This window comes from Neoarius graeffei, chromosome 11, assembly GCF_027579695.1.
Source record: "Neoarius graeffei isolate fNeoGra1 chromosome 11, fNeoGra1.pri, whole genome shotgun sequence".
NCBI lineage: Eukaryota > Metazoa > Chordata > Actinopteri > Siluriformes > Ariidae > Neoarius > Neoarius graeffei.
Genome location: NC_083579.1, coordinates 30,990,766 through 31,015,243, shown reverse-complemented (window position 1 = coordinate 31,015,243; position 24,478 = coordinate 30,990,766). Strand labels below are relative to the sequence as shown.

Sequence of the window (24,478 nt, the reverse complement as noted above, 5' to 3'; positions counted from 1 at the left end):
TCATGGCTCCAATACGAGACGTGATGGAGAGAGACATTGTCCGAGGCTGTCCCACACCCCGCTGTCTCTCTAATTAAGTCAAAGCCACTCACTGACGAGAGGAGCAACACAAACCCAGCGACGCTTTGCCTGTGTTTGTTTTCTCCCCACGCTCTTCTCCAAAGGCTGTCCTCTAGCCTGCCGTCTCTTCAGTTTCAGTCTCTCCAAGCCTTTTTAAAGCTGTATTACAGCGATGTTCATCTCTCTCAGCCTCTTTTTCTCTTGTATTTTCACACTGCGTTAGCTGGATTTGGAACTTCAAAACGCTTTCTGTGACTGGTGCGTTTCTGTTACTGAAATATAACCGCAAGCAGCGATTAAGGGGGCCAAGCATAAATCATCAATGGAGGAACATCAGCTTGTTTCTTAGGAGATTATACTCCATCAAACTGAGATGCTGCTTCACTTCCTGGTTTCAGACTGTTTTCAGAGCTCTCAGTGTGTGCCATTTTGTTTCGATCAAGGTTCGGTGCCTTCTGGTATTTTATTCCTCGTGTATGGTTTATATCATACGGAAGCCGAGAGAGGCCCTTCATATAATCTTTTTTTATTCACCTTGTTATCCCGAGATAACGACATAATTAATTCAGGATCTCGAGAAAACAACACAACTAATTCGAGATCTCGAGAAAACAAAACAATTAATTATTTCATGATCTTGAGAAAACAACTGAGATTTCTAGCAGAGCTGCACCCCCCTGTGTGTCAGACAACGAAGACTTAAAAATTGGCGGACATTTGGATATTCTAATGACCAAAGTTGCGTCTATACAGAATGAGAAATAGCCCCAAAGTCAGCATATCACAAGTCTCTTGGCGCACCTGAATGAACCATTTCTCAGCTGTTTACTCAAGATCATGAAATAATTTTGTTTTCTCGAGATCTCGAATTAGTTGTGTTGTTTTCTCGAGATCCTGAATTAATTATGTCGTTATCTCTGGATAACGGTTTTGTTTTCTCGAGATCTCTAATTAGTTGTGGTGTTTTCTGGAGATCCTGAATTAATTGTGTCGTTATTTCGGAATAACAGTTTTGTTTTCTCGAGATCTCTAATTAGTTGTGTTGTTTTCTCGAGATCCTGAATTAATTGTGTCGTTATTTCGGAATAACGGTTTTGTTTTCTCGAGATCTCTAATTAGTTGTGTTGTTTTCTCGAGATCCTGAATTAATTATGTCGTTATCTTGGGATAACGGTTTTGTTTTCTCAAGATCTCTAATTAGTTGTGGTGTTTTCTCGAGATCCTGAATTAATTGTGTCGTTATTTCGGAATAACGGTTTTGTTTTCTCGAGATCTCTAATTAGTTGTGTTGTTTTCTCGAGATCCTGAATTAATTGTGTCGTTATTTCGGAATAACGGTTTTGTTTTCTCGAGATCTCTAATTAGTTGTGTTGTTTTCTCAAGATCCTGAATTAATTGTGTCGTTATTTCGGAATAACGGTTTTGTTTTCTCGAGATCTCTAATTAGTTGTGTTTTCTTGAGATCCTGAATTAATTATGTCGTTATCTCGGGATAACGGTTTTGTTTTCTCGAGATCTTGAATTAGTTGTGTTGTTTTCTTGAGATCCTGAATTAATTGTGTCGTTATCTCGGGATAACGGTTTTGTTTTCTCGAGATCTCTAATTAGTTGTGTTGTTTTCTCGAGATCCTGAATTAATTGTGTCGTTATCTCGGGATAACGGTTTTGTTTTCTCGAGATCTCTAATTAGTTGTGTTGTTTTCTCGAGATCCTGAATTAATTATGTCGTTATCTCGGGATAACGGTTTTGTTTTCTCGAGATCTCTAATTAGTTGTGTTGTTTTCTCGAGATCCTGAATTAATTGTGTCGTTATCTCGGGATAACGGTTTTGTTTTCTCGAGATCTCTAATTAGTTGTGTTGTTTTCTCGAGATCCTGAATTAATTATGTCGTTATCTCGGGATAACGGTTTTGTTTTCTCGAGATCTCTAATTAGTTGTGTTGTTTTCTCGAGATCCTGAATTAATTGTGTCGTTATCTCGGGATAACGGTTTTGTTTTCTCGAGATCTCTAATTAGTTGTGTTGTTTTCTCGAGATCCTGAATTAATTATGTCGTTATCTCGGGATAACGGTTTTGTTTTCTCGAGATCTTGAATTAGTTGTGTTGTTTTCTCGAGATCCTGAATTAATTGTGTCGTTATCTCGGAATAACGGTTTTGTTTTCTCGAGATCTCTAATTAGTTGTGTTTGTTTTCTCGAGATCCTGAATTAATTATGTCGTTATCTCGGAATAACGGTTTTGTTTTCTCGAGATCTCTAATTAGTTGTGTTGTTTTCTCGAGATCCTGAATTAATTGTGTCGTTATCTCGGAATAACGGTTTTGTTTTCTCGAGATCTCTAATTAGTTGTGTTTTCTTGAGATCCTGAATTAATTATGTCGTTATCTCGGAATAACGGTTTTGTTTTCTCGAGATCTCTAATTAGTTGTGGTGTTTTCTCGAGATCCTGAATTAATTATGTCGTTATCTCAGAATAACGGTTTTGTTTTCTCGAGATCTCTAATTAGTTGTGTTGTTTTCTCGAGATCCTGAATTAATTGTGTCGTTATCTCGGGATAACGGTTTTGTTTTCTCGAGATCTCTAATTAGTTGTGTTGTTTTCTCGAGATCCTGACTTAATTGTGTTGTTATTTCGGAATAACGGTTTTGTTTTCTCGAGATCTCTAATTAGTTGTGTTGTTTTCTCGAGATCCTGAATTAATTGTGTCGTTATCTCGGGATAACGGTTTTGTTTTCTCGAGATCTCTAATTAGTTGTGGTGTTTTCTCGAGATCCTGAATTAATTATGTCGTTATCTCGGAATAACGGTTTTGTTTTCTCGAGATCTCTAATTAGTTGTGTTGTTTTCTCGAGATCCTGAATTAATTGTGTCGTTATCTCGGGATAACGGTTTTGTTTTCTCGAGATCTCTAATTAGTTGTGTTGTTTTCTCGAGATCCTGAATTAATTATGTCGTTATCTCGGAATAACGGTTTTGTTTTCTCGAGATCTCTAATTAGTTGTGGTGTTTTCTCGAGATCCTGAATTAATTATGTCGTTATCTCGGAATAACGGTTTTGTTTTCTCGAGATCTCTAATTAGTTGTGTTGTTTTCTCGAGATCCTGAATTAATTGTGTCGTTATCTCGGAATAACGGTTTTGTTTTCTCGAGATCTCTAATTAGTTGTGTTGTTTTCTCGAGATCCTGAAATAATTGTGTCGTTATCTCGGGATAACGGTTTTGTTTTCTCGAGATCTCTAATTAGTTGTGTTGTTTTCTCGAGATCCTGAATTAATTGTGTTGTTATTTCGGAATAACGGTTTTGTTTTCTCGAGATCTCTAATTAGTTGTGTTGTTTTCTCGAGATCCTGAATTAATTGTGTCGTTATCTCGGGATAACGGTTTTGTTTTCTCGAGATCTCTAATTAGTTGTGGTGTTTTCTCGAGATCCTGAATTAATTATGTCGTTATCTCGGAATAACGGTTTTGTTTTCTCGAGATCTCTAATTAGTTGTGTTGTTTTCTCGAGATCCTGAATTAATTGTGTCGTTATCTCGGGATAATGGTTTTGTTTTCTCGAGATCTCTAATTAGTTGTGTTGTTTTCTCGAGATCCTGAATTAATTGTGTTGTTATTTCGGAATAACGGTTTTGTTTTCTCGAGATCTCTAATTAGTTGTGTTGTTTTCTCGAGATCCTGAATTAATTATGTCGTTATCTCGGAATAACGGTTTTGTTTTCTCGAGATCTCTAATTAGTTGTGGTGTTTTCTCGAGATCCTGAATTAATTATGTCGTTATCTCGGAATAACGGTTTTGTTTTCTCGAGATCTCTAATTAGTTGTGTTGTTTTCTCGAGATCCTGAATTAATTGTGTCGTTATCTCGGAATAACGGTTTTGTTTTCTCGAGATCTCTAATTAGTTGTGTTTGTTTCTCGAGATCCTGAATTAATTATGTCGTTATCTCGGAATAACGGTTTTGTTTTCTCGAGATCTCTAATTAGTTGTGTTTTCTTGAGATCCTGAATTAATTATGTTGTTATCTCGGGATAACGGTTTTGTTTTCTCGAGATCTCTAATTAGTTGTGTTGTTTTCTTGAGATCCTGAATTAATTATGTCGTTATCTCGGGATAACAAGGTGAATAAAAAAAGGATTATATGAAGGGCCTCTTTCGGCTTCCGTAATATCACGATGTACGGCGTCCTAAAGGTTTAACCGACGCCTGTGACCGATCCCGATGCTTCTCGAAGATTCAGAGACGTCGAATCACCGATGGTGATTTCATTGGTAGCCAATGTGTAGTTTGTTTTCCACAAATAGAAAAATGGAAACGTTGCTTTATTTTCACTTTGGTTAACGAGTTCCTACGGTACCCACGATGCCATGATAGTGGCGCGGTTGGATTTATGCTGCGTTCTATGGTGCTGGGAATGACGTCAAATCCGAGTCAACCACATTTCAGTAAAACAAGTCAGAAAACCAATACCAGCAATAACCGTACCAGTGAATTGTTGGCCAGTGTTAGCAACGCCATTTGATAACGACGGATCACACTCGATTTTGCGCATATGGACACCGCAGCAACACGTACACAGATACATTGCGCAGTACTGTGGGAACGACTTATTTAACGAGACACGATTAAGACAGAAAGGCTAATAAACGTGAGCTTATATAACCGACTCGGTGCTATGTGCCTTGTCGGCTAAGTCATGTACGACAAGATTGAGTGGAATAACTGTTTTATTCTACCCACATTCACTGGATTTTGAGAATCGGAGCATTTTTATTTTTTGCAAATTCTATAAATAAAAACTTGAGACAAAACGTCTGACAAAATCATTTCCACTTAGAATGTAAACAAACCGGCGAAATGACAGCAGCAATTTGTGAAAAACGCTATAATAATAATAATAATAATTATTGGGGGAAAAAAAAACGTTCTTACCAGCAAATACTTTCATTCCATATTTTGTTGGCATTTTGTTTTTCAAGTAGTTTTTATTTGGTCCTCGGTTGGTTCAGCAACACGCGCCACCATTTTGTTTTTCTCTACTCACGGTATATGAGCTGATATCCTAGTAGCAGAGCAGCCAATCAGAGCATATGGTTGCTCATATCCAGTGAATGTGGATAGAATAATACATTTTATACAGCTTTCAGTACTGATGATGCGCGTAGCAGCCATCTTGGATTTTGAAGTCAGGTTGGTGAGGTTCGGAAATCCGACTTCACTTGACATTTCTGACTTGGAACTCGGAGAATCCTGACTTCCCAGTACAAATGGAAGGCACCGTAATCCCTCACTTCGTCTCTAACTTAAGAAAGCGATGTGGCGGCACTTTAGTCCTTTAGTCTGTCCAGTCTGCTGGGTCCGTCCTTATGTCTACACCCTGCTCCGGCCCACCTATTCATACTTTTAACGCGTCGGGGCCCATTAAAAAAGATCCCCAATTATTTTGGCTCATCTATTCTATTAGAATCTAATAAGCTACTGTAAAGTGTACAACCCCGATTCCAAAAAAGTTGGGACAAAGTACAAATTGTAAATAAAAACGGAATGCAATGATGTGGAAGTTTCAAAATTCCATATTTTATTCAGAATAGAACATAGATGACATATCAAATGTTTAAACTGAGAAAATGTATCATTTAAAGAGAAAAATTAGGTGATTTTAAATTTCATGACAACAACACATCTCAAAAAAGTTGGGATAAGGCCATGTTTCCCACTGTGAGACATCCCCTTTTCTCTTTACAACAGTCTGTAAACGTCTGGGGACTGAGGAGACAAGTTGCTCAAGTTTAGGGATAGGAATGTTAACCCATTCTTGTCTAATGTAGGATTCTAGTTGCTCAACTGTCTTAGGTCTTTTTTGTCGTATCTTCCGTTTTATGATGCGCCAAATGTTTTCTATGGGTGAAAGATCTGGACTGCAGGCTGGCCAGTTCAGTACCCGGACCCTTCTTCTACACAGCCATGATGCTGTAATTGATGCAGTATGTGGTTTGGCATTGTCATGTTGGAAAATGCAAGGTCTTCCCTGAAAGAGACGTCGTCTGGATGGGAGCATATGTTGCTCTAGAACCTGGATATACCTTTCAGCATTGATGGTGTCTTTCCAGATGTGTAAGCTGCCCATGCCACACGCACTAATGCAACCCCATACCATCAGAGATGCAGGCTTCTGAACTGAGCACTGATAACAACTTGGGTCGTCCTTCTCCTCTTTAGTCCGAATGACACGGCGTCCCTGATTTCCATAAAGAACTTCAAATTTTGATTCGTCTGACCACAGAACAGTTTTCCACTTTGCCACAGTCCATTTTAAATGAGCCTTGGCCCAGAGAAGACGTCTGCGCTTCTGGATCATATTTAGATACGGCTTCTTCTTTGAACTATAGAGTTTTAGCTGGCAACGGCGGATGACACGGTGAATTGTGTTCACAGATAATGTTCTCTGGAAATATTCCTGAGCCCATTTTGTGATTTCCAATACAGAAGCATGCCTGTATGTGACGCAGTGCCGTCTAAGGGCCCGAAGATCACGGGCACCCAGTATGGTTTTCCGGCCTTGACCCTTACGCACAGGGATTCTTCCAGATTCTCTGAATCTTTTGATGATATTATGCACTGTAGATGATGATATGTTCAAACTCTTTGCAATTTTACACTGTCGAACTCCTTTCTGATATTGCTCCACTATTTGTCGGCGCAGAATTAGGGGGATTGGTGATCCTCTTCCCATCTTTACTTCTGAGAGCCGCTGCCACTCCAAGATGCTCTTTTTATACCCAGTCATGTTAATGACCTATTGCCAATTGACCTAATGAGTTGCAATTTGGTCCTCCAGCTGTTCCTTTTTTGTACCTTTAACTTTTCCAGCCTCTTATTGCCCCTGTCCCAACTTTTTTGAGATGTGTTGCTGTCATGAAATTTCAAATGAGCCAATATTTGGCATGAAATTTCAAAATGTCTCACTTTCAACATTTGATATGTTGTCTATGTTCTATTGTGAATACAATATCAGTTTCTGAGATTTGTAAATTATTGCATTCCATTTTTATTTACAATTTGTACTTTGTCCCAACTTTTTTGGAATCGGGGTTGTTCTATTAACGGGATGCGACATCACTCCCTGTTACAGATGGGAGTCCAGGAATTAAATAAATTGCAATAAAAACAAACTGTTTTTAATTGTAGGTATTGTATTTAAAACTGTACGGATGTGCCAGAAGCCTTCACAGTCAAAAGGGATGAATGATCCAAAAGTGGAGTCTGGTCCATTAACACAAGAACTTACTGCCATGTTTGTGTTCAGCAAACAAGCAAGTTATTAAAACCAAGAAGTGGATAAAGAAACCACTCAATGGGATTAGATCCTTACACGTTAACAAAGAAGGATTTTTCCTGCGAGTTGGAAAATTATCCATCCGTCAAGTTCCCCGACATCTCGGACTACCTGGTGCTGCAGACATCGTTCTACACGGGGACACAGATGAAAACCTGGAAGAGCATGGAGGCGTATAACTTTTTATATGTGGCTGGGTTAAAGATCTGCGGATCAGGACACTTCAAGATATACGGCGGTAGACGGATCCAAGTGCAGGAAGAGTGTTTATTAACAGGCAAAAACAAAACTCAAACTAAAGCGGAGTATTTAAACAGCGTCATAAAAACAAACACGACAGTGATGATGATAATACTTCGCAAAGCCTCCGTGAAAACAGCGTCCATATCTGCACATGCCGATTGCGCTCAAATCAGTATCCGGTGTTTCCCGTAACGACCGCGTGCACAGTGCACTCTGTGAGCGAGCGCGGCCGCTCGAGCTGCACCAGACTCAAGTGCGCGAAGGTGCGACAGTCGGATGTTCACCTGCTGCGTGACCACAGCTTTTGCCTCATTTTCATCAAAAGCCCATCGCAAGTTGTAAATTAGCTTCAACTTAAAAAAAACCAACAAAACGCAGCCCACTGGTTGAGAAACACTATCGTAGCTCACTAACTCGCTGAGCCGAGTCTTATGGAAATAACCTCAGTGTAAACTGGGGAGTGAGAAAAGAAGCTCTCGTGCTTTGGTTTTTCAGAGCTAATGGCAAAACGCGGCCTCGTTTATGTGTGAGGACATCACAGCCAACAAATCCGAACGACACTCACTAAACATACGACGGGACGACGTGTATTTGAGCGGACTGGTGATTCAGTCACCCTAATGGACTTGTATAATGGGAAAGAAAGATAGAACGAGTTATATGATGGCCCAAGCAGCCTTAATTCCATTAAGATGCTCCATTGCACACCAAATAACCATAGCTGAGAGTGATTCATGTGCAGTCTTGTCTGAATTACGGTAATTACACACAGGCCCGTCTTCGTGTCTTTTCTTAATAAAAGGCTCCAGCAAACCCCGAGATTGTAATTTGAACTGGAGCGAAAGCAGTCCGGTTTCTGCTCACGCCACCCGAGTCGCTCCCGTTTCTCATTGTTTCGCGCATGTGTGCGTGATACTCCGGGCTTAAACACCTAATCCTGGCTGTTTCCCATCGCCCACAATGGAAAGTGCAACACAATGCAGGCAAACACTCTATTGTGATAACGAGGCTGCGGTTCCCGAGTCCCACAGAGCGTCGAAATTAAAGCAATACACAGATAAGCCTGCGCGATTGATTGATTGATTGATTGATTGATTGATTGATTGATTGATTTTTTCGCTGCGACGCAGCCCCGCAGAGATGAAAGAGCCCAGCGGTGATAAACACACGAGGAGAAGCCATTTCTCTCTGCACGCTCTGTGTTACTGTTTCTCTGCAGACGAGCAGCAGGAGGTCGCGACTCGCGGCCTGCTGGGCCGTCGGCTCCTTTAATCCGCTCCGGGTCAGCTGATCAGATGTACTCCAGTTAGATTAGACAGTCACGAGGAAGGCAAAGAGGATTTTCGTCTGTTTTCGCTCCAACGGGTTTTGGAGTACGGCGAAACGGAGCTGAGCCGCGCCCCTTGTGTTTCAGAAATACATTTTCCCCCATGTGTCAGATGTGGAAAAAATGCCGCATTTTCTGCCAGATCCAACTGTAGTTAATCGGATCGGATCACGTCGCTTGTTCGAACGCGTTATCGTGTTTTGCAGACCGACATTCTGCAAAGAATGCATTGATTTCCTGTGTAAATTAAATTTGAAAAAAAAAACAAAACGGTCATTTTATTTCTAGTCTAAGAAGAATGAAATCAATCGAAAAGTATCAGCCCGAATGCATCGTTCTCGAGATCAGATTCCCTTCATTGCCAGGAACAGCTATTTAGCAGCTGTTTGACACACACACACACACCGCTCTCTCCGTGAGAGTGTTATGGTGTTAATGGCTCATTTAAAGCCGTCCCCTGTGATTCTGGCATTCGTGAGGGCGTTATAAACGTGCACAGGATGTTACTGACACCTACTGGTAGGTAGATGAGCTTCGAGATAATCGATTGCGACGAGAGCGTGCAGGACGGGAGAGCAAAGCGCCGTCACTTGTGTTTTATTGGCCGTAAAAAGTCAAAAGAGCCGAGTCCGGTTTGAAAGAAGGAGGTGGCTGTGACCTTGATGGGTCTCGGAGAGCAAGCGTGTGTTCGGGGACAGGTGCGAGTCTGACTGATTTATCCTGGAGGGAGAGGGTTAAACGGGACGACTCCCGACTCGAGCTAATTAGGCGTGGAGATGGACAGGAAGGGCAAAGGGGGATACAAAGTGTGTGTGTGTGTGTGTGTGTGTGTGTGTAAAAGAATGCAGCAGCAGGAGTTTGACCCTGAGGATGACTCACGCTGTCACTATGAGCTCCTCAGCCGTCGAACACAAGGCCCATCCATGCGTGTTTCTCGTCTTTGAAAAATCTTCAGTACATGAAAACATCTGAATATGATTGAGCCTGTGATGTTTTCCCGAAACAGACCGAGTAAACATTAGCACTTTATTATTGCTCGAAATCTTGATTCATTCCTTTGAAAATAAAAGGAGTTTCAGGTTTGTTCATCAGGGTGCATCAGTTGCCCTCACTTTCATAAAATGTGACGCGTTTTTGTTCGGGTGTTCCTTTTCACCAATAAAGACATCCTGTAAAATGTTTTGACCATATTCAAAAGTCTACTGGTGGCACCATGAGCTTCATTTTTAATAAGCCAAAAAACGCTTATTTTATGTTTTTGTGTAAGGTTTGAATCACAATGTTGGACTCCATTTATTGATTTCTTGTGACCCAGAGATCATGTTAAGAACCTTTGCATTTAATAGGGTCGAGCATATGCATAGGCGGCAAGCTTAAAACCAGGGTTATAACATTGATAGATAATGCTAGTGACACCCTAAAGCCTAGGTCACAACCGGACGTACGATTTTTTGGCTGTGCGATTTTTGGCGTTTCCCAAATCGCTGCATTTTTTTTTTTTGTTCGTGGAGAAAGATGCACGTTGGCCGTAAGTTTGTCTTGCAACCTGAATAAAACGTAAGCGCCCGTAGAGTTTGTTTGACATGACAAAGAACCTCTGCGGCCGGTCTACAGCTCGAAAATCAGCACATCACACGCGCGCCCTCCGTGCGTTTCTTGCACGTAGACCGGCCGTATGAGCACGTACGGCTGGTTGTGACCATGGCTTAAAATCTCATCTCATCTCATTATCTCTAGCCGCTTTATCCTGTTCTACAGGGTCGCAGGCAAGCTGGAGCCTATCCCAGCTGACTACGGGCGAAAGGCGGGGTACACCCTGGACAAGTCGCCAGGTCATCACAGGGCTGACACATAGACACAGACAGCCATTCACACTCACATTCACACCTACGCTCAATTTAGAGTCACCAGTTAACCTAACCTGCATGTCTTTGGACTGTGGGGGAAACCGGAGCACCCGGAGGAAACCCACGCGGACACGGGGAGAACATGCAAACTCCGCACAGAAAGGCCCTCGCCGGCCCCGGGGCTCGAACCCAGGACCTTCTTGCTGTGAGGCGACAGCGCTAACCACTACACCACCGTGCCGCCACCGAGGCTTAAAATAAACCTCCAAATATTTTTAGACATTCTAGACATACTGTCTACAGTATCTAATGCCGCTTTTCCACTACCAACGCGGCTGAGTTGGGCTGAGCCGTGCGGTGCTGAGTCGGGCTGAGTCGAGCTGAGCGGGGCTGTTGAAGTTGCATTTCGACTACAACCGCGCTGAACCGTGCTGGCTGGAAGTGGGTGGACACATTGGGTGGAGTTAGTGAAAGTGGGTGGACGTCACGTGATGTCGTTAGGCGGCGCAAACAGTGACATCAGTGATCTTTTAAGCGGTAGTCTCACGACCCGGAGAGTGAACAATAAACATGGAGGACATGGTGTCGTTAGTGTTGCTGGAGATGTTAGTTTGTCGTAATTCTTCTTCTTCCGGGTTTACGGTGTTTACAGATCCCAGCGTGTTCGCGGGGCGTGTGTGGGCGTGTGAGGACACTCCTCCTCACCAGTCAGTGCACAGGGGAGTGTCTGCTCACGCCCCTAGCCTCACTCGGCTCGGTTTGGCTCAGTTCAGCCCCACTCCAAAACCGTGTGAGTTTTGGGTGCTGAGTAGGGCTGAAGTGAGCTGAGTCGTGCTGCTCTGAGGTAGTCGAAACGCGAGCCGTGTCGGGCTGAAGTGAGCTGAAAAAGGGTAGTGGAAAAGGCCCATAAGATATTTGGTATACTCTATAAGATGCCATAATGTTTCATGAAAAGTGATCGAAATTTTGTCATAAAAGTCATAAAATAGCAGCTTTTTCCATAACTTTGAGCTCCTGGTGCCACCATTAAACTTTTGAATTTTGTCAGAATATTTCACCCAGTGTGTTTTCTTACCAAAAGGAACATAAAAACAAAAATGCATCATGATCGGAGGAACTTTTCATTTTTAGGGGGCAACTGATGCACCCTATTGTTCATTCATGACGTATTTATTTATTTACTCACAAAGAAAATCACTGATAATAAATTAAAAAAAACAAACAAACACTTTCTTTCAACACACAGGACGAATCCCGGGCGGGCGGGGGCTTTTGCACTCAGCAGTACAGATTGAATTGGTCCGGGGATTTGTCTGGTCACACTGAAAGAAAATCGGGAATTAAAAGAAAAGATAAAATATCATTAGCTGTTGCCACGGCGTCCGCTGTCCATCCGTCCGTCGTCTACAGTTCAGTTAAATCCGTCAGTTCTCCACGGATTTCTGTAACGATTGTTTTGTTTGAAAGAACTCATCACACCGCACAAAACTTGGTCGTTGTTTTGCAAATTTTTCGCTAACGAGTTACTAATTAGGCCAAATTAACACCTCTCACGAGAATTGTATCCCCTCTCGCAGTTCTCATCCGATTCCAGTTCTGATCGGTGTTTGGGTCGATCTTCCGTTTGTTTGTTGATTTTCCTGTTCAACTTTGTTTATTTCAGTTCAATCGTATCTCCTCCTTCAGTTCTCAGTGGGTTTCAGTTCTGATTTGTTTCGTTTGAAAGAACTCAACCTTTGGTCATTGTATTGTCAATTTTTTGCTAACGAACTGCTAATTAGGTCAACTTCACGAGTTTTGGGACTTCTCATTACAGTTGTATCTCCTCTCGCAGTTCTCACTGGAGGGAGGAGTCAGACTTCAATTATTTATTTCAAGAGCAAAGAATTTTACAGAGCAGTTTGCTGAAGAATCGTTCCTTTCCTCCTTTTTTCTTCCCAGCAAAGGTGAACACGCGCTTCCTCTGAGACACGTGAAGCCTATTTTATTTTATTTTTTTACTGTACTGCATAGCGGTGTAAAGCACTATCTGCCCTCTTCCGCATACATGAGCTCGCAGACGAACAGGAACGTCAAACCTTTTCCTTTCAACTTCATCACCATGAAAGAAAAAGTTCTGATCGATGTTTTGGGTTGATCTTTGCTTGAGTTCCTCTCTCACATTGTCACATTTCAGTTCTGTTTGATGTTTTGGTCATCGTGGTTGTTTTGATGGCAGGCCAGAGGAGCCACTATGTCCTTGGCGTTCTGGTATACAGTGTTTTCCCCAGAAAAAAATGAAAGCCCTAAATTCTGGCATGATAATACACAGACAATTGAGCGCCAATGGCGCGAAGCGAAACTAGGGGGGTGCAAACATTTTTTTAAAATAGATGCATTTTCAGGGTCTCTGAGAGGTTTTAGATCCATGATTATAGGATAGATTTTACCAGCGTTTCAATGATTTCTGACCTAAATAGTACAACCCCGATTCCAAAAAAGTTGGGACAAAGGACAAATTGTAAATAAAAACGGAATGCAATAATTTACAAATCTCAGAAACTGATATTGTATTCACAATAGAACATAGACAACATATCAAATGTCGAAAGTGAGACATTTTGAAATTTCATGCCAAATATCGGCTCATTTGAAATTTCATGACAGCAACACATCTCAAAAAAGTTGGGACAGGGGCAATAAGAGGCTGGAAAAGTTAAAGGTACAAAAAAGGAACAGCTGGAGGACCAAATTGCAACTCATTAGGTCAATTGGCAATAGATCATTAACATGACTGGGTATAAAAAGAGCATCTTGGAGTGGCAGCGGCTCTCAGAAGTAAAGACGGGAAGAGGATCACCAATCCCCCTAATTCTGCGCCGACAAATAGTGGAGCAATATCAGAAAGGAGTTCGACAGTGTAAAATTGCAAAGAGTTTGAACATATCATCATCTACAGTGCATAATATCATCAAAAGATTCAGAGAATCTGGAAGAATCTCTGTGCGTAAGGGTCAAGGCCGGAAAACCATACTGGGTGCCCGTGATCTTCGGGCCCTTAGACGGCACTGCATCACATACAGGCATGCTTCTGTGTTGGAAATCACAAAATGGGCTCAGGAATATTTCCAGAGAACATTATCTGTGAACACGATTCACCGTACCATCCGCCGTCGCCAGCTAAAACTCTATAGTTCAAAGAAGCAGCCGTATCTAAACATGATCCAGAAGCGCAGACGTCTTCTCTGGGCCAAGGCTCATTTAAAATGGACTGTGGCAAAGTGGAAAACTGTTCTGTGGTCAGACGAATCAAAATTTGAAGTTCTTTATGGAAATCAGGGACGCCGTGTCATTCGGACTAAAGAGGAGAAGGACGACCCAAGTTGTTATCAGCGCTCAGTTCAGAAGCCTGCATCTCTGATGGTATGGGGTTGCATTAGTGCGTGTGGCATGGGCAGCTTACACATCTGGAAAAACACCATCAATGCTGAAAGGTATATCCAGGTTCTAGAGCAACATATGCTCCCATCCAGACGACGTCTCTTTCAGGGAAGACCTTGCATTTTCCAACATGACAATGCCAAACCACATACTGCATCAATTACAGCATCATGGCTGCGTAGAAGAAGGGTCCGGGTACTGAACTGGCCAGCCTGCAGTCCAGATCTTTCACCCATAGAAAACATTTGGCGCATCATAAAACGGAAGATACGACAAAAAAGACCTAAGACAGTTGAGCAACTAGAATCCTACATTAGACAAGAATGGGTTAACATTCCTATCCCTAAACTTGAGCAACTTGTCTCCTCAGTCCCCAGACGTTTATAGACTGTTGTAAAGAGAAAAGGGGATGTCTCACAGTGGGAAACATGGCCTTGTCCCAACTTTTTTGAGATGTGTTGTTGTCATGAAGTTTAAAATCACATAATTTTTCTCTTTAAATGATACATTTTCTCAGTTTAAACATCTGATATGTCATCTATGTTCTATTCTGAATAAAATATGGATTTTTGAAACTTCCACATCATTGCATTCCGTTTTTATTTACAATTTGTACTTTGTCCCAACTTTTTTGGAATCAGGGTTGTGTTAATGTACAGTATACACATTTGAAATTTCACCTTAAAGTTCAACATGCAAGGTAAACTGTTTTGTTATAGATTACTGAGGTATATGATAGATTGAAAATCTACAGGGATCCATTAATTATCTATGATCACGTAGTGTTGGAACAAAAATGTGCATAAGAATATGAACAGCGGTTTGCTCCATCTTATGCAATCCAGTGAAGAGAATCGATCATCATGACCTCCTGTTGATCACAAAGGGATCTGAACCTAAGACCTGCCACCTTAAAATAAGTTACTGTATTACTATAACTGTAATGATTTAGAATGTTTCTGATGCAATTACCGTAATATATGTATAACTAAGATACACTGAAAAGAAAAGTAAGGCAACTGCGTATTATAAAGTTTACATTTTGGCACTTTATTAAATGGACTAGATTAAGATTAAAACATATATTTATAGGAAAAGAAAACTTCATTCATACATTTAAGTTTGCAGAAAGATTATGTACTTAGAAACACATTCGTGAAGAGAATTTGTTAAATGTAGCATAATTTCGAATAATAACGATGAGCATATTTGGCAGTGCGACGTCACTGTGAGCCTTTAACCAAAGAATAACCCGGAGCCGCCTTTTGTGAAATGGATCCCAGTGACATCACACTGTGATTAATTTATTGTGACAGTCGTCTGGTTTCGTGCGCCATGGGTTTGTTGGCGTTTAGTCAACCAGTCTTTGATCGAAGCCAGAATGATAATAGACCAGGTCAAACTTTCGTGATTAAAATCAGTCGGCTTTGTCCGTCTAATGCGGGACAACATTGGCAGCCAATGAGATCTCTTATAATGAATCGGAAAATTCCGGGATGTCTGACCGTTTTCTTTCGATATTTTTATTGGACAGTTTGAACACGTGATCTTGACGTAGCCAACAGATTACACTTTGTTTACATCATACCACATGGACATATTACTTTGACAGAATCAACACAAACATTGGGGAAAAAAAAAAAGACGGCTTGTTTAACACAAATATCAATCAATATGGGCAGCACGGTGGTGTAGTGGTTAGCACTGTCACCTCACAGCAAGAAGGTCCGGGTTCGAGCCCCGTGGCCGGCGAGGGCCTTTCTGTGCGGAGTTTGCATGTTCTCCCCGTGTCCGCGCGGGTTTTCTCCGGGTGCTCCGGTTTCCCCCACAGTCCAAAGACATGCAGGTTAGGTTAACTGGTGACTCTAAGGCCCTGTCCACACGGCAACGGATTCAGGTGAATCTGATAAAATTGTTTATCGTTTCGGCCTGGCGTCCACACGGCACCGGCGTTTTGGGTGCCCCAAAACGAAATCTTTTGAGAACGGGTTCCAGAGTGGAAAAATCTGGCAACGGCGCCGTTGCGAAGTCGTCTGGATGAGTAGAATGGATTTGTTTACGATGACGTCACAACCACATGTGCTTCATGCCGGGTAGAAGTGTAACGAACTCGATGCGAGTTGTCAACAAATCCTATAACTTGGTTCATGAAACGCGCTTACAAAATATTTTCACTGTGAATATTTATTGTTTAATGGTGCAAAGTGAGAGAGAGAGAGAGAGAGAGAGACTCTGCCCTTAGGGCAGAGTCAATCCCACCAGCAAAAATAGGAAAAAAAAAAGGAGCGATCTCACCTCTTCAGATGTTGGTTTAAGTCCTACAATACATTCCTCAAAAAGGGCGTAGAAGAACAAATTAATCCATCAACGTGTAGCATTCAATTTATTCCGGATCATTAAAGACGCCGCCTTCCACGTAGAATCATACGTCATCCTCGCCGCCATATTGGATGGGTCAAAGCGGAGAATAAAGATGCCTCATTCATGTGCTGCGTTTAACTGTACCAACAGGTTTACCGTCCAAACGAGATCACATGGGATTACCTTTCACAGGTGAGACTGGAAAAATACTTTTCATTATATTTGGTCATTATAATGTAATTTTACGAACAGATTTTTCTGACTTTGTGGCTAATATGAAGTCTCGCTCATAATAGTTTATGCGCATGTGTCCTTACTTCTTCTATTATTCTGGTGTCTCCGATGGGACCGTCTTACAGCGCCCCTAGAGGTGTGGCATGTGTATTGCATCGTTTTCAGCAAGCGTTGCGTTGCCATATGGACCTGATATTTTACTGATCCTTTGCCCATGTGGACGTGATATATATATATATATATATATATATATATATATATATATATATATATATATATATATTTTTTTTTTAAATCTCGTTGCCGTTGTCGTGTGGATGTAGCCTAAATTGAGCGTAGGTGTGAATGTGAGTGTGAATGGTTGTCTGTGTCTATGTGTCAGCCCTGTGATGACCTGGCGACTTGTCCAGGGTGTACCCCGCCTTTCACCCGTAGTCAGCTGGGATAGGCTCCAGCTTGCCTGCGACCCTGTAGAACAGGATAAAGCGGCTACAGATAATGAGATGAGATCAATCAATATGTAAATGGATCTGTTATTTGCTCGCCTATGTATCTAGTTACTTGTGGGTAGGAAATTTAAGGTATCGGTATAAATCTAAGCGTATCGGCAGGCAGAGCAAGCGTATCGGGCCCGATGCGCTAAAACGCTTTGGGGAAAACCATGGGTGTAGTATAGTAAACTAAAAGCAGCACTCTCGCATTTATGAGTAGATTCAATTTACAAAAGTTGTCTTATTCAGCAGTGATTTTTCTTCCTTTAAGCAGATCACATTTGCACTAACTCTCTCTCCATGTCCTGGTCTTGATTTTAAACCTCGCTTGTTCAAACCCGTGCTGATCTTCCTCAAGCTGGAAGCGTGTAGTATGACGGTAGAGAGCGTGAAACGTGGTGCGTGATACGGGTCACACTCTTCTCCCGCCTCTGCATTCTGGGATGGCGAGTGTAACGGCCAAAGTAGAGTTCATATAGATGTGAATTACAATTTATGTTACATGGTATATATAATTTCATTTGAGTGTGTAATTTCATATAAGTAGTTTATGTCATGATTAAGATGATGAATAATATGTGACAAGGTTAAAAGAATTAGAATCAGAATTCATATGTTAAGAATTAGAACTGTCTCACGCTTCTTAAGAATTCATATGTGAAGAATTAGAACAAGAATTAGAACTGTCTCACACTTCTCAAGAATTAGAATTAGAAGTCATTCAGCTATATAAGAACGGTCTCGCGCTTCTCAGGGTAGATCTCGAGAAGCCGTGGAAGCGAACAGTTTTTCTTACCTGACACTCTGACTCTCTGACTCTCTGATATTGACTCACCGACTCTCTGTATCTTAGAACCTTTGTAATAGTTAAACGAGGATTAAAGTTCAACTTTCAAGACGTTTCAAGTGGATTTATTGCAAGGCACACGGACACAGAGTGGAAACAGTTACTTTGGGTCAGAGACTTTGTCAGCGTAAGCTATAGCACTTTTCTCAAGGTCTCACTACGAACGAGCCTCTACAGCGAGGTCAGGACACGTATGGCGAGAACGCAGCACGGCACACACAGCTCGACAGAGCCACACCCCTCTCCTGCTTCTTTAGCCATCTTGACGCTTTACAGTATGAGGTTTCACACTTTACTAAACAACTAAATTATTCCTTTGTTTGTTTGTTTATTCGTATGTTTAATGATTCATGTAAGGCAAGCCGTTTAAATATAAATATAACATCATAAAATATCAAAAGTATTTCATAAAAAAATCACAAACTTCGAAGGAAGCTTTAGACTCCGCCCACTTCACAATTACATCTTGACACGTATGCATCAAAAGCTTGTTTCCGGTCATTTATGATGTACAGATATAAATGTTGTTATAAACCGGACGGATTAAAATGGTGATGAAGTTGAAAGGAAAAGGTTTGATGTTCCTGTTCGTCTGCGAGCTCATGTATGCGGAAGAGGGCAGATAGCGCTTCACTCCGTGCGTATAGTGCTTTACACCGCCATGCAGTACAGTAAAAAAAAAATAGGCTTGACGTGTCTCAGAGGAAGAACGTGTTCGCCTTTGCTGGGAAGAAAAAAGGAGGAAAGGAACGATTCTTCAGCAAACTGCTCTGTAAAATTCTTTGCTCCTGAAAGAGTGAAAGAAATAGTTGAAGTCTAACAGGATTAATGTGAGATTTAGGAATTGAATAAAGTATACGAATTGATGTGGACCGAATTAAATGACGCCTCGTTTGCATAAATATCTCGTGAAAAAGATAAATACTCGGAAGAATCCTCAGTCAACTAGCAAAGATGAATTGTAATATATGTTTATTTTTTTCGCGGTCTGGTTTCCATCAAATCCTGCGCTCTGATTGGCTGGCGAGCGGGTCTGTAACCTACGGTACGGACCCCGGTTACGGACCTCTGGCGACTTGCTCATTCACAGCAACAACAAACATAGGAGCATTTTTTTTCTGTCAACATTTATCTTTTTTTATAAGATTTATTTATAAGATTATCAAAAATCTTATAAATTTTTGCCAGCATTTCTCAGGAGAATAGCATTAATTTTACATCATGGATAGTGATAACGACAGTGTTCACAGCGAAAGCGAGTTTTACTACCCTGAGGAAGAAGAAATAAAAGAAAACATTTCAGGAGAAAGCTAAAAACCTCTAACTTGCTAACGCCGAGCAAAAACATGGCTGAATCCTGAATAACTCCTATTTGTATAAATAGGGCACTACATAGGCGGCAAAATGTAGTTTTTTTCCTGCCATGGAAGTGCACTTGTATACCGAGGAGGAAGCCATTTGCATTACAGCCGTGAATGAGGATTCAAAATGGCGGCTCGGCTCGGTTTTCCCTTTCGGGCGCTCTCATTTTCTGTTAGAATTTGGTAAAGAAAAAAATAAATCTATTATTTACCAGCTTAAGATCGGTCCGTATGGTGAAATACCGTCACCTCGGCCTTGAATACCGACCTTGGCCCAGAGGGCCTCGCTCAGTACTTTCAAGACCTCGGTCATAGTATTTCACCATACGGACCTCCCAGCTGGTAAATAACACACACACACACACACACACACACACATACACACACCGGTTCGTTCGTTCGTTCGTACATACATACATACATACATTTTAGTGTTTTTAAAAATCTCCTGCTTTGGGTTTTTCCTCAGTGAGTAGTCTTGCTTCACTGCATTCCTTCCTCTCTTGTTTTTTTTCCATCTCGGAATTCTGGGACACGATGTTTTCAGATTCGTTGCAGGTTCAGGATGAGCGTACCGCTCAGACCACCGAATAGCTCTGGGATCTGTGCAGTAAGACAGTTTGTTTGAACCGCAGGGATTGTGTTAAAGTGAGACACTCATCGTGTGAATACGTTCCTTCGGTGAAGGCTGTAAGCCGTGATTTGATGCTGTAATCCGTGTCGTGCACACTGTACATTCAGCTCCAGCAGGAGGTGTGTGTGTGTGTGTGTGTGGTGTTTTAGTCATGAAATTTACCTGCGTTTTTGCTTTTGTTTCCACAGAGTCCTCGAATTACATCCGTCAGCTGGAGACGAAAGTCCGGATTTTAGAGGACGACAACAAGCAGGTTTTCTCCCAGGTGAGAGATGATGGACGCACACACACATACATACATATTTATACACTCACCGGCCACTTTATTAAGAACTTGTTCTTCATTCTAAGACTCCTGTTCTTGGCTGCAGGACTGGAACCCAATGTGTTCTTCTGCTGTTGCATGCTGAGATGCTTTTCTGCTCAGCATGGTTGTAAAGAGTGATTATATGAGTTACTATATCTATCCTTCCTGGCAGCTCGAACCAATCTGTCCATTTTCCTCTGACCTCTCTTATCAACAAGGCGTTTGTTTCCACCCACAGAACTGTCGCTCACTCACTCAGTGTTTTTTGTTTTTCACACCATTCTGTGTAAACTCTAGAGACTGTTGTGTGTGAAAACCCCAGGAGATCAGCAGTTTCTGAAATACTCAAACCAGTCCATCTGGCTCAAACCAACACCCATGCCACAGTGAAAGAAAGTCACACTTTGAGATCACAATTTTTCCCGTTCTGATGTTTGAAGTGAACATTAACTGAAGCTCCTGATTTGTATCTGCATGATTTGATACATTGTGATTTTTTTTTTATATTAATAACTACATTAAGAACAAGTGAAGCTGGTGAGGGAGTGACTGTTTATAGCTGCTATAACCTGCGACGGCTCTGATCTGATACCCAGGATCAGTATTACCCTGATATCAGAAAAAAATTGTGTAGTGCAGTGTTTTTCAACCACCGGGCCAAAGCGCCATCTAGTTGCTGCAAATTTTTTTTCCAAGTTTGAAGCCAAATACGAAATAGTTCAGGATGTCCTCGTGTCCTAAATCCAGTGGCTGGTTTGCCGTACAATTTTCAAGTGGAATAAATACATTTGTGGGTAAATTAAGAAGAACAGGCCTTTATTTTTGTCGCATTCCTCCTCTGCATATAATCTGCGCATGCACACACACACACACACACACACACACAGAGCGAGAACGCATACGTGCAGTGGGCAGAATAAATAAAGACATTTGTGGGTAAATTATATAGATCTGTGATGCCTGCTGGAAGAAAAGAGCAAGGCGGATTGAGAAGTGAGCAGTGTTGTATAAAGTACTGGGAAATCACACTCAAGTAAAAGTATTGGTACCCTTCCAAAAAAATGACTTTGGTAAAAGTCAAAGTCACTGACTGAAATGTTATTAGAGTTAAAGTCTTAAAGTATCTGACATTTCTTGCACTTAAGTATGACAAGTAATGCAAAAATAAATGTACTCAAGTAATGTAATTAAAAGTACACGTAAAAGTAAACAAGCAAAGGCAATCTGAATTTGTAATATTTTGGTAAACTGAAGGTAATTTGTCACCAATGGTTCATGACAAGCAATTACACTGCTGAAAATAGAGGTGCACACACAACCATTATAAACAAGAAAAAAATTAATTGGGAGAAAAATGAAGCTGCCTATCTGGCATCTGAAGATGGAGACCACAGTTTTGACACTTTTCTTTTTCTCATTTTTTTCCTTTGTTTTTTAAACTAAGAGAAAGTACTGAAAATTAGGCATACATCACACCATTAAGAAAAAAAAAACATTAAAAAAAGCTGCTACTGTTATTGCACTTTATAAACTATGGAGGTGCATACACGACCAATTGCTGTCTTACACTACGTTCAGACTGCACCCTGAAACGACCCATATCCGATTTGTTTGCCCATATGCGACCTGTATCCGATTTGTTATTGACAATCTGAACGACACAGATCCGATTTTTTCACATGCGACCCAGGCCGCTTGGATATGTGGTCCTAATTCCGATGCATATCCGTTATTTTCACATGCGACTGCAGTCTGACCGGACAGGTCGCATTCATGCGACCTACACGTCATCAACAAGAGACAAACGTCACTATTCTGCGTTGGCTAATCCCGCCTCTTTGGTGGAAAACAACAACATTTGTACAGTTTTCAGAATTTAAATAGACTTTTATAGAATTGATCAAGCTAATGGTGGATTTGGTAGGGACCTGGATGTTGATCTGTTAGCCTGATTAAATAAAACAGTTTCTATAACTGATTTATAACTTAAACCATCCTGTATTACAAGATTATAAGATTGTTCTGGAAATTTCCAGTGATTTGACACCTTCGGTCTCATTAGTCTGCTGCCCACATTAATCAGATTATTGTGTGAGTTCCGCCGCCGCCGCCACAAAAACCACATCGCCAGGTCTCGCCTCATCTCCATGCTTTACTTGCAAACTTGAAGAGTGCGCTTTTTTTTTTGTTTACGTATTACGTAGATGTGCTTATTACGTGTCAATTTGCGCATGCGGGACACTTTTGGGTCGTTTTCCGTTCATATTGGAGATCGCATACAAGTCTCATATAATTGGTAATGTGAACGGCCTAACAAAAAAATCGGATTTCACAACAAATCGGATATGGGTCGTTTCAGGTTGCAGTCTGAACGTAGTGATGATAATCAAAAGAAAAAAGTAATTTGGAGAAAACTGAAGCTTATCTGGCATCTGAAGAGGGTGACCACAGTTTGAAACCTTTTTTTGAAAAATAAAATAATACGGCCAGGGGTGCTCATCATCAGGTTCCTCTTCATTTGTAGCCGAAGTAGCTGCTGTCTCCGTCTCCTCTTCCATCAGGGCTGTTGATTGCGAAGCTAGCTTTCTGCTTACTGCGTGAAGCCAACAGGTGCAGCCTACTGGTTGTCATGCACAAGTGGTGAACAAGCCCAGGCACGTCCTGACTTCGTTGCAGTCAGTGGGGTTAAAACACGTTTTTTTTCCTTTCTTTTTTTGTAACGAGTAACTAAACGGCTCTTTGAAAATGTATCGGAGTAAAAGTATGCAATTAAGTTAAAAAATATAGTGAAGTAAAAGTGAAAGTTCTCAAAAATTTGAAAACTCAAGTAAAGTACAAAATCTCCCAAAATGTACTTAAGTACAGTAGTGAAGTATTTTTACTTCGTTACTATACAACACTGGAATTGAGTGGCTGTCATTTGTTTACACTCGATACTAAAACTTGTAGCGTCCTAGCAACCATCGCAAAGATGCGTACAGAAAGCCCAGAAATTCCTCCTTACCCAGGAATAAACGATACAGGATTTATTTTGTAGTGTCCTGATCCCCAGATCTTTAACCCAGCCACATATAAAAAAATGTTCTCCTGCATGCTCTTCCAGGTTTTCATCTGTGTCCCCGTGTAGAACGATGTCTGCAGCACCAGGTCGTTTGAGATGTCGGGGAACTCGACGAATGAATAATTTTCCAACTCGTAATGAATGAATGAATGACTTTATTTAAAGTGCTGATGACACGTTTTTGACATCTTTGGCGATGTTTTATAACAAAAGTAATTCCCGATGATCCATATATTAATTCACGAAGGCGCCTATTTTACAAGTTATGATAAAAAACGCGGTTATTTGGGCAAATTTGACGGGGCTGCAGCACCCAGGAGACGAATGAGGAGGAGGAGCTATATGACGTCAGCGAAAGAACCTTCCTCCTAACTTACCAGTTTGTTGTTGATGCGACAGGTGTTCAGTTTATCATTATTAGTATTATTATTATACATTTTTTATATATATTAGTTATTATGCCTTCGCGTTGTGTTGCCGGCTTTTGCTCCAAAACCCACAAGGATGGGGTAAGTTTTTTCAAGTTTCCCAGAGATCCCGAGCTCCATGCGAAGTGGGTGAAGCAAGTCAGGCACACTCGTGACAAGTGGGAGCCCTCACCAACATCCGTCCTGTGCTCTGAACACTTTGATTTGGATTGTTTTGACACCCTTCCCAGCTTAAAAGAATCTCTTGGGTGTTCAGTTCAGCACAAACGTGTGTTGCTGCCATCAGCAGTGCCTACACAGTGTTGCCAGATTGGGAGGTTTCCCGCCTAGTTGAGTGGTTTCAAGTGCATTTTGGTGGGTTTTGAACATATTTTGGGCTGGAAAACGTTTTCCAGCCCAAAATATGTTCAAAACCCACCAAAATGCACTTGAAACCGCCCAACTGGGCGGGATTCCTCCCAATCTGTCAACACTGCCAGTATTCCGGAGGGGGTCTACTAGTAGCTATGCCGGATCCAAAGAC

General features: G+C 41.3%; 1 protein-coding gene across 2 annotated transcripts in view; it reads left to right on the top strand.

The window, feature by feature from the left end:
• ccdc85ca (coiled-coil domain containing 85C, a) overlaps positions 1 to 24,478 on the top strand; it is a 141,608-nt gene that overhangs the window by 71,804 nt on the left and 45,326 nt on the right. For both annotated transcript variants that reach the window (XM_060933710.1, XM_060933711.1), the window contains exon 3: positions 20,348 to 20,424. In XM_060933710.1, the coding sequence (XP_060789693.1) occupies positions 20,348 to 20,424 (77 nt within the window). The remainder of the gene's footprint in view (positions 1 to 20,347; positions 20,425 to 24,478) is intronic.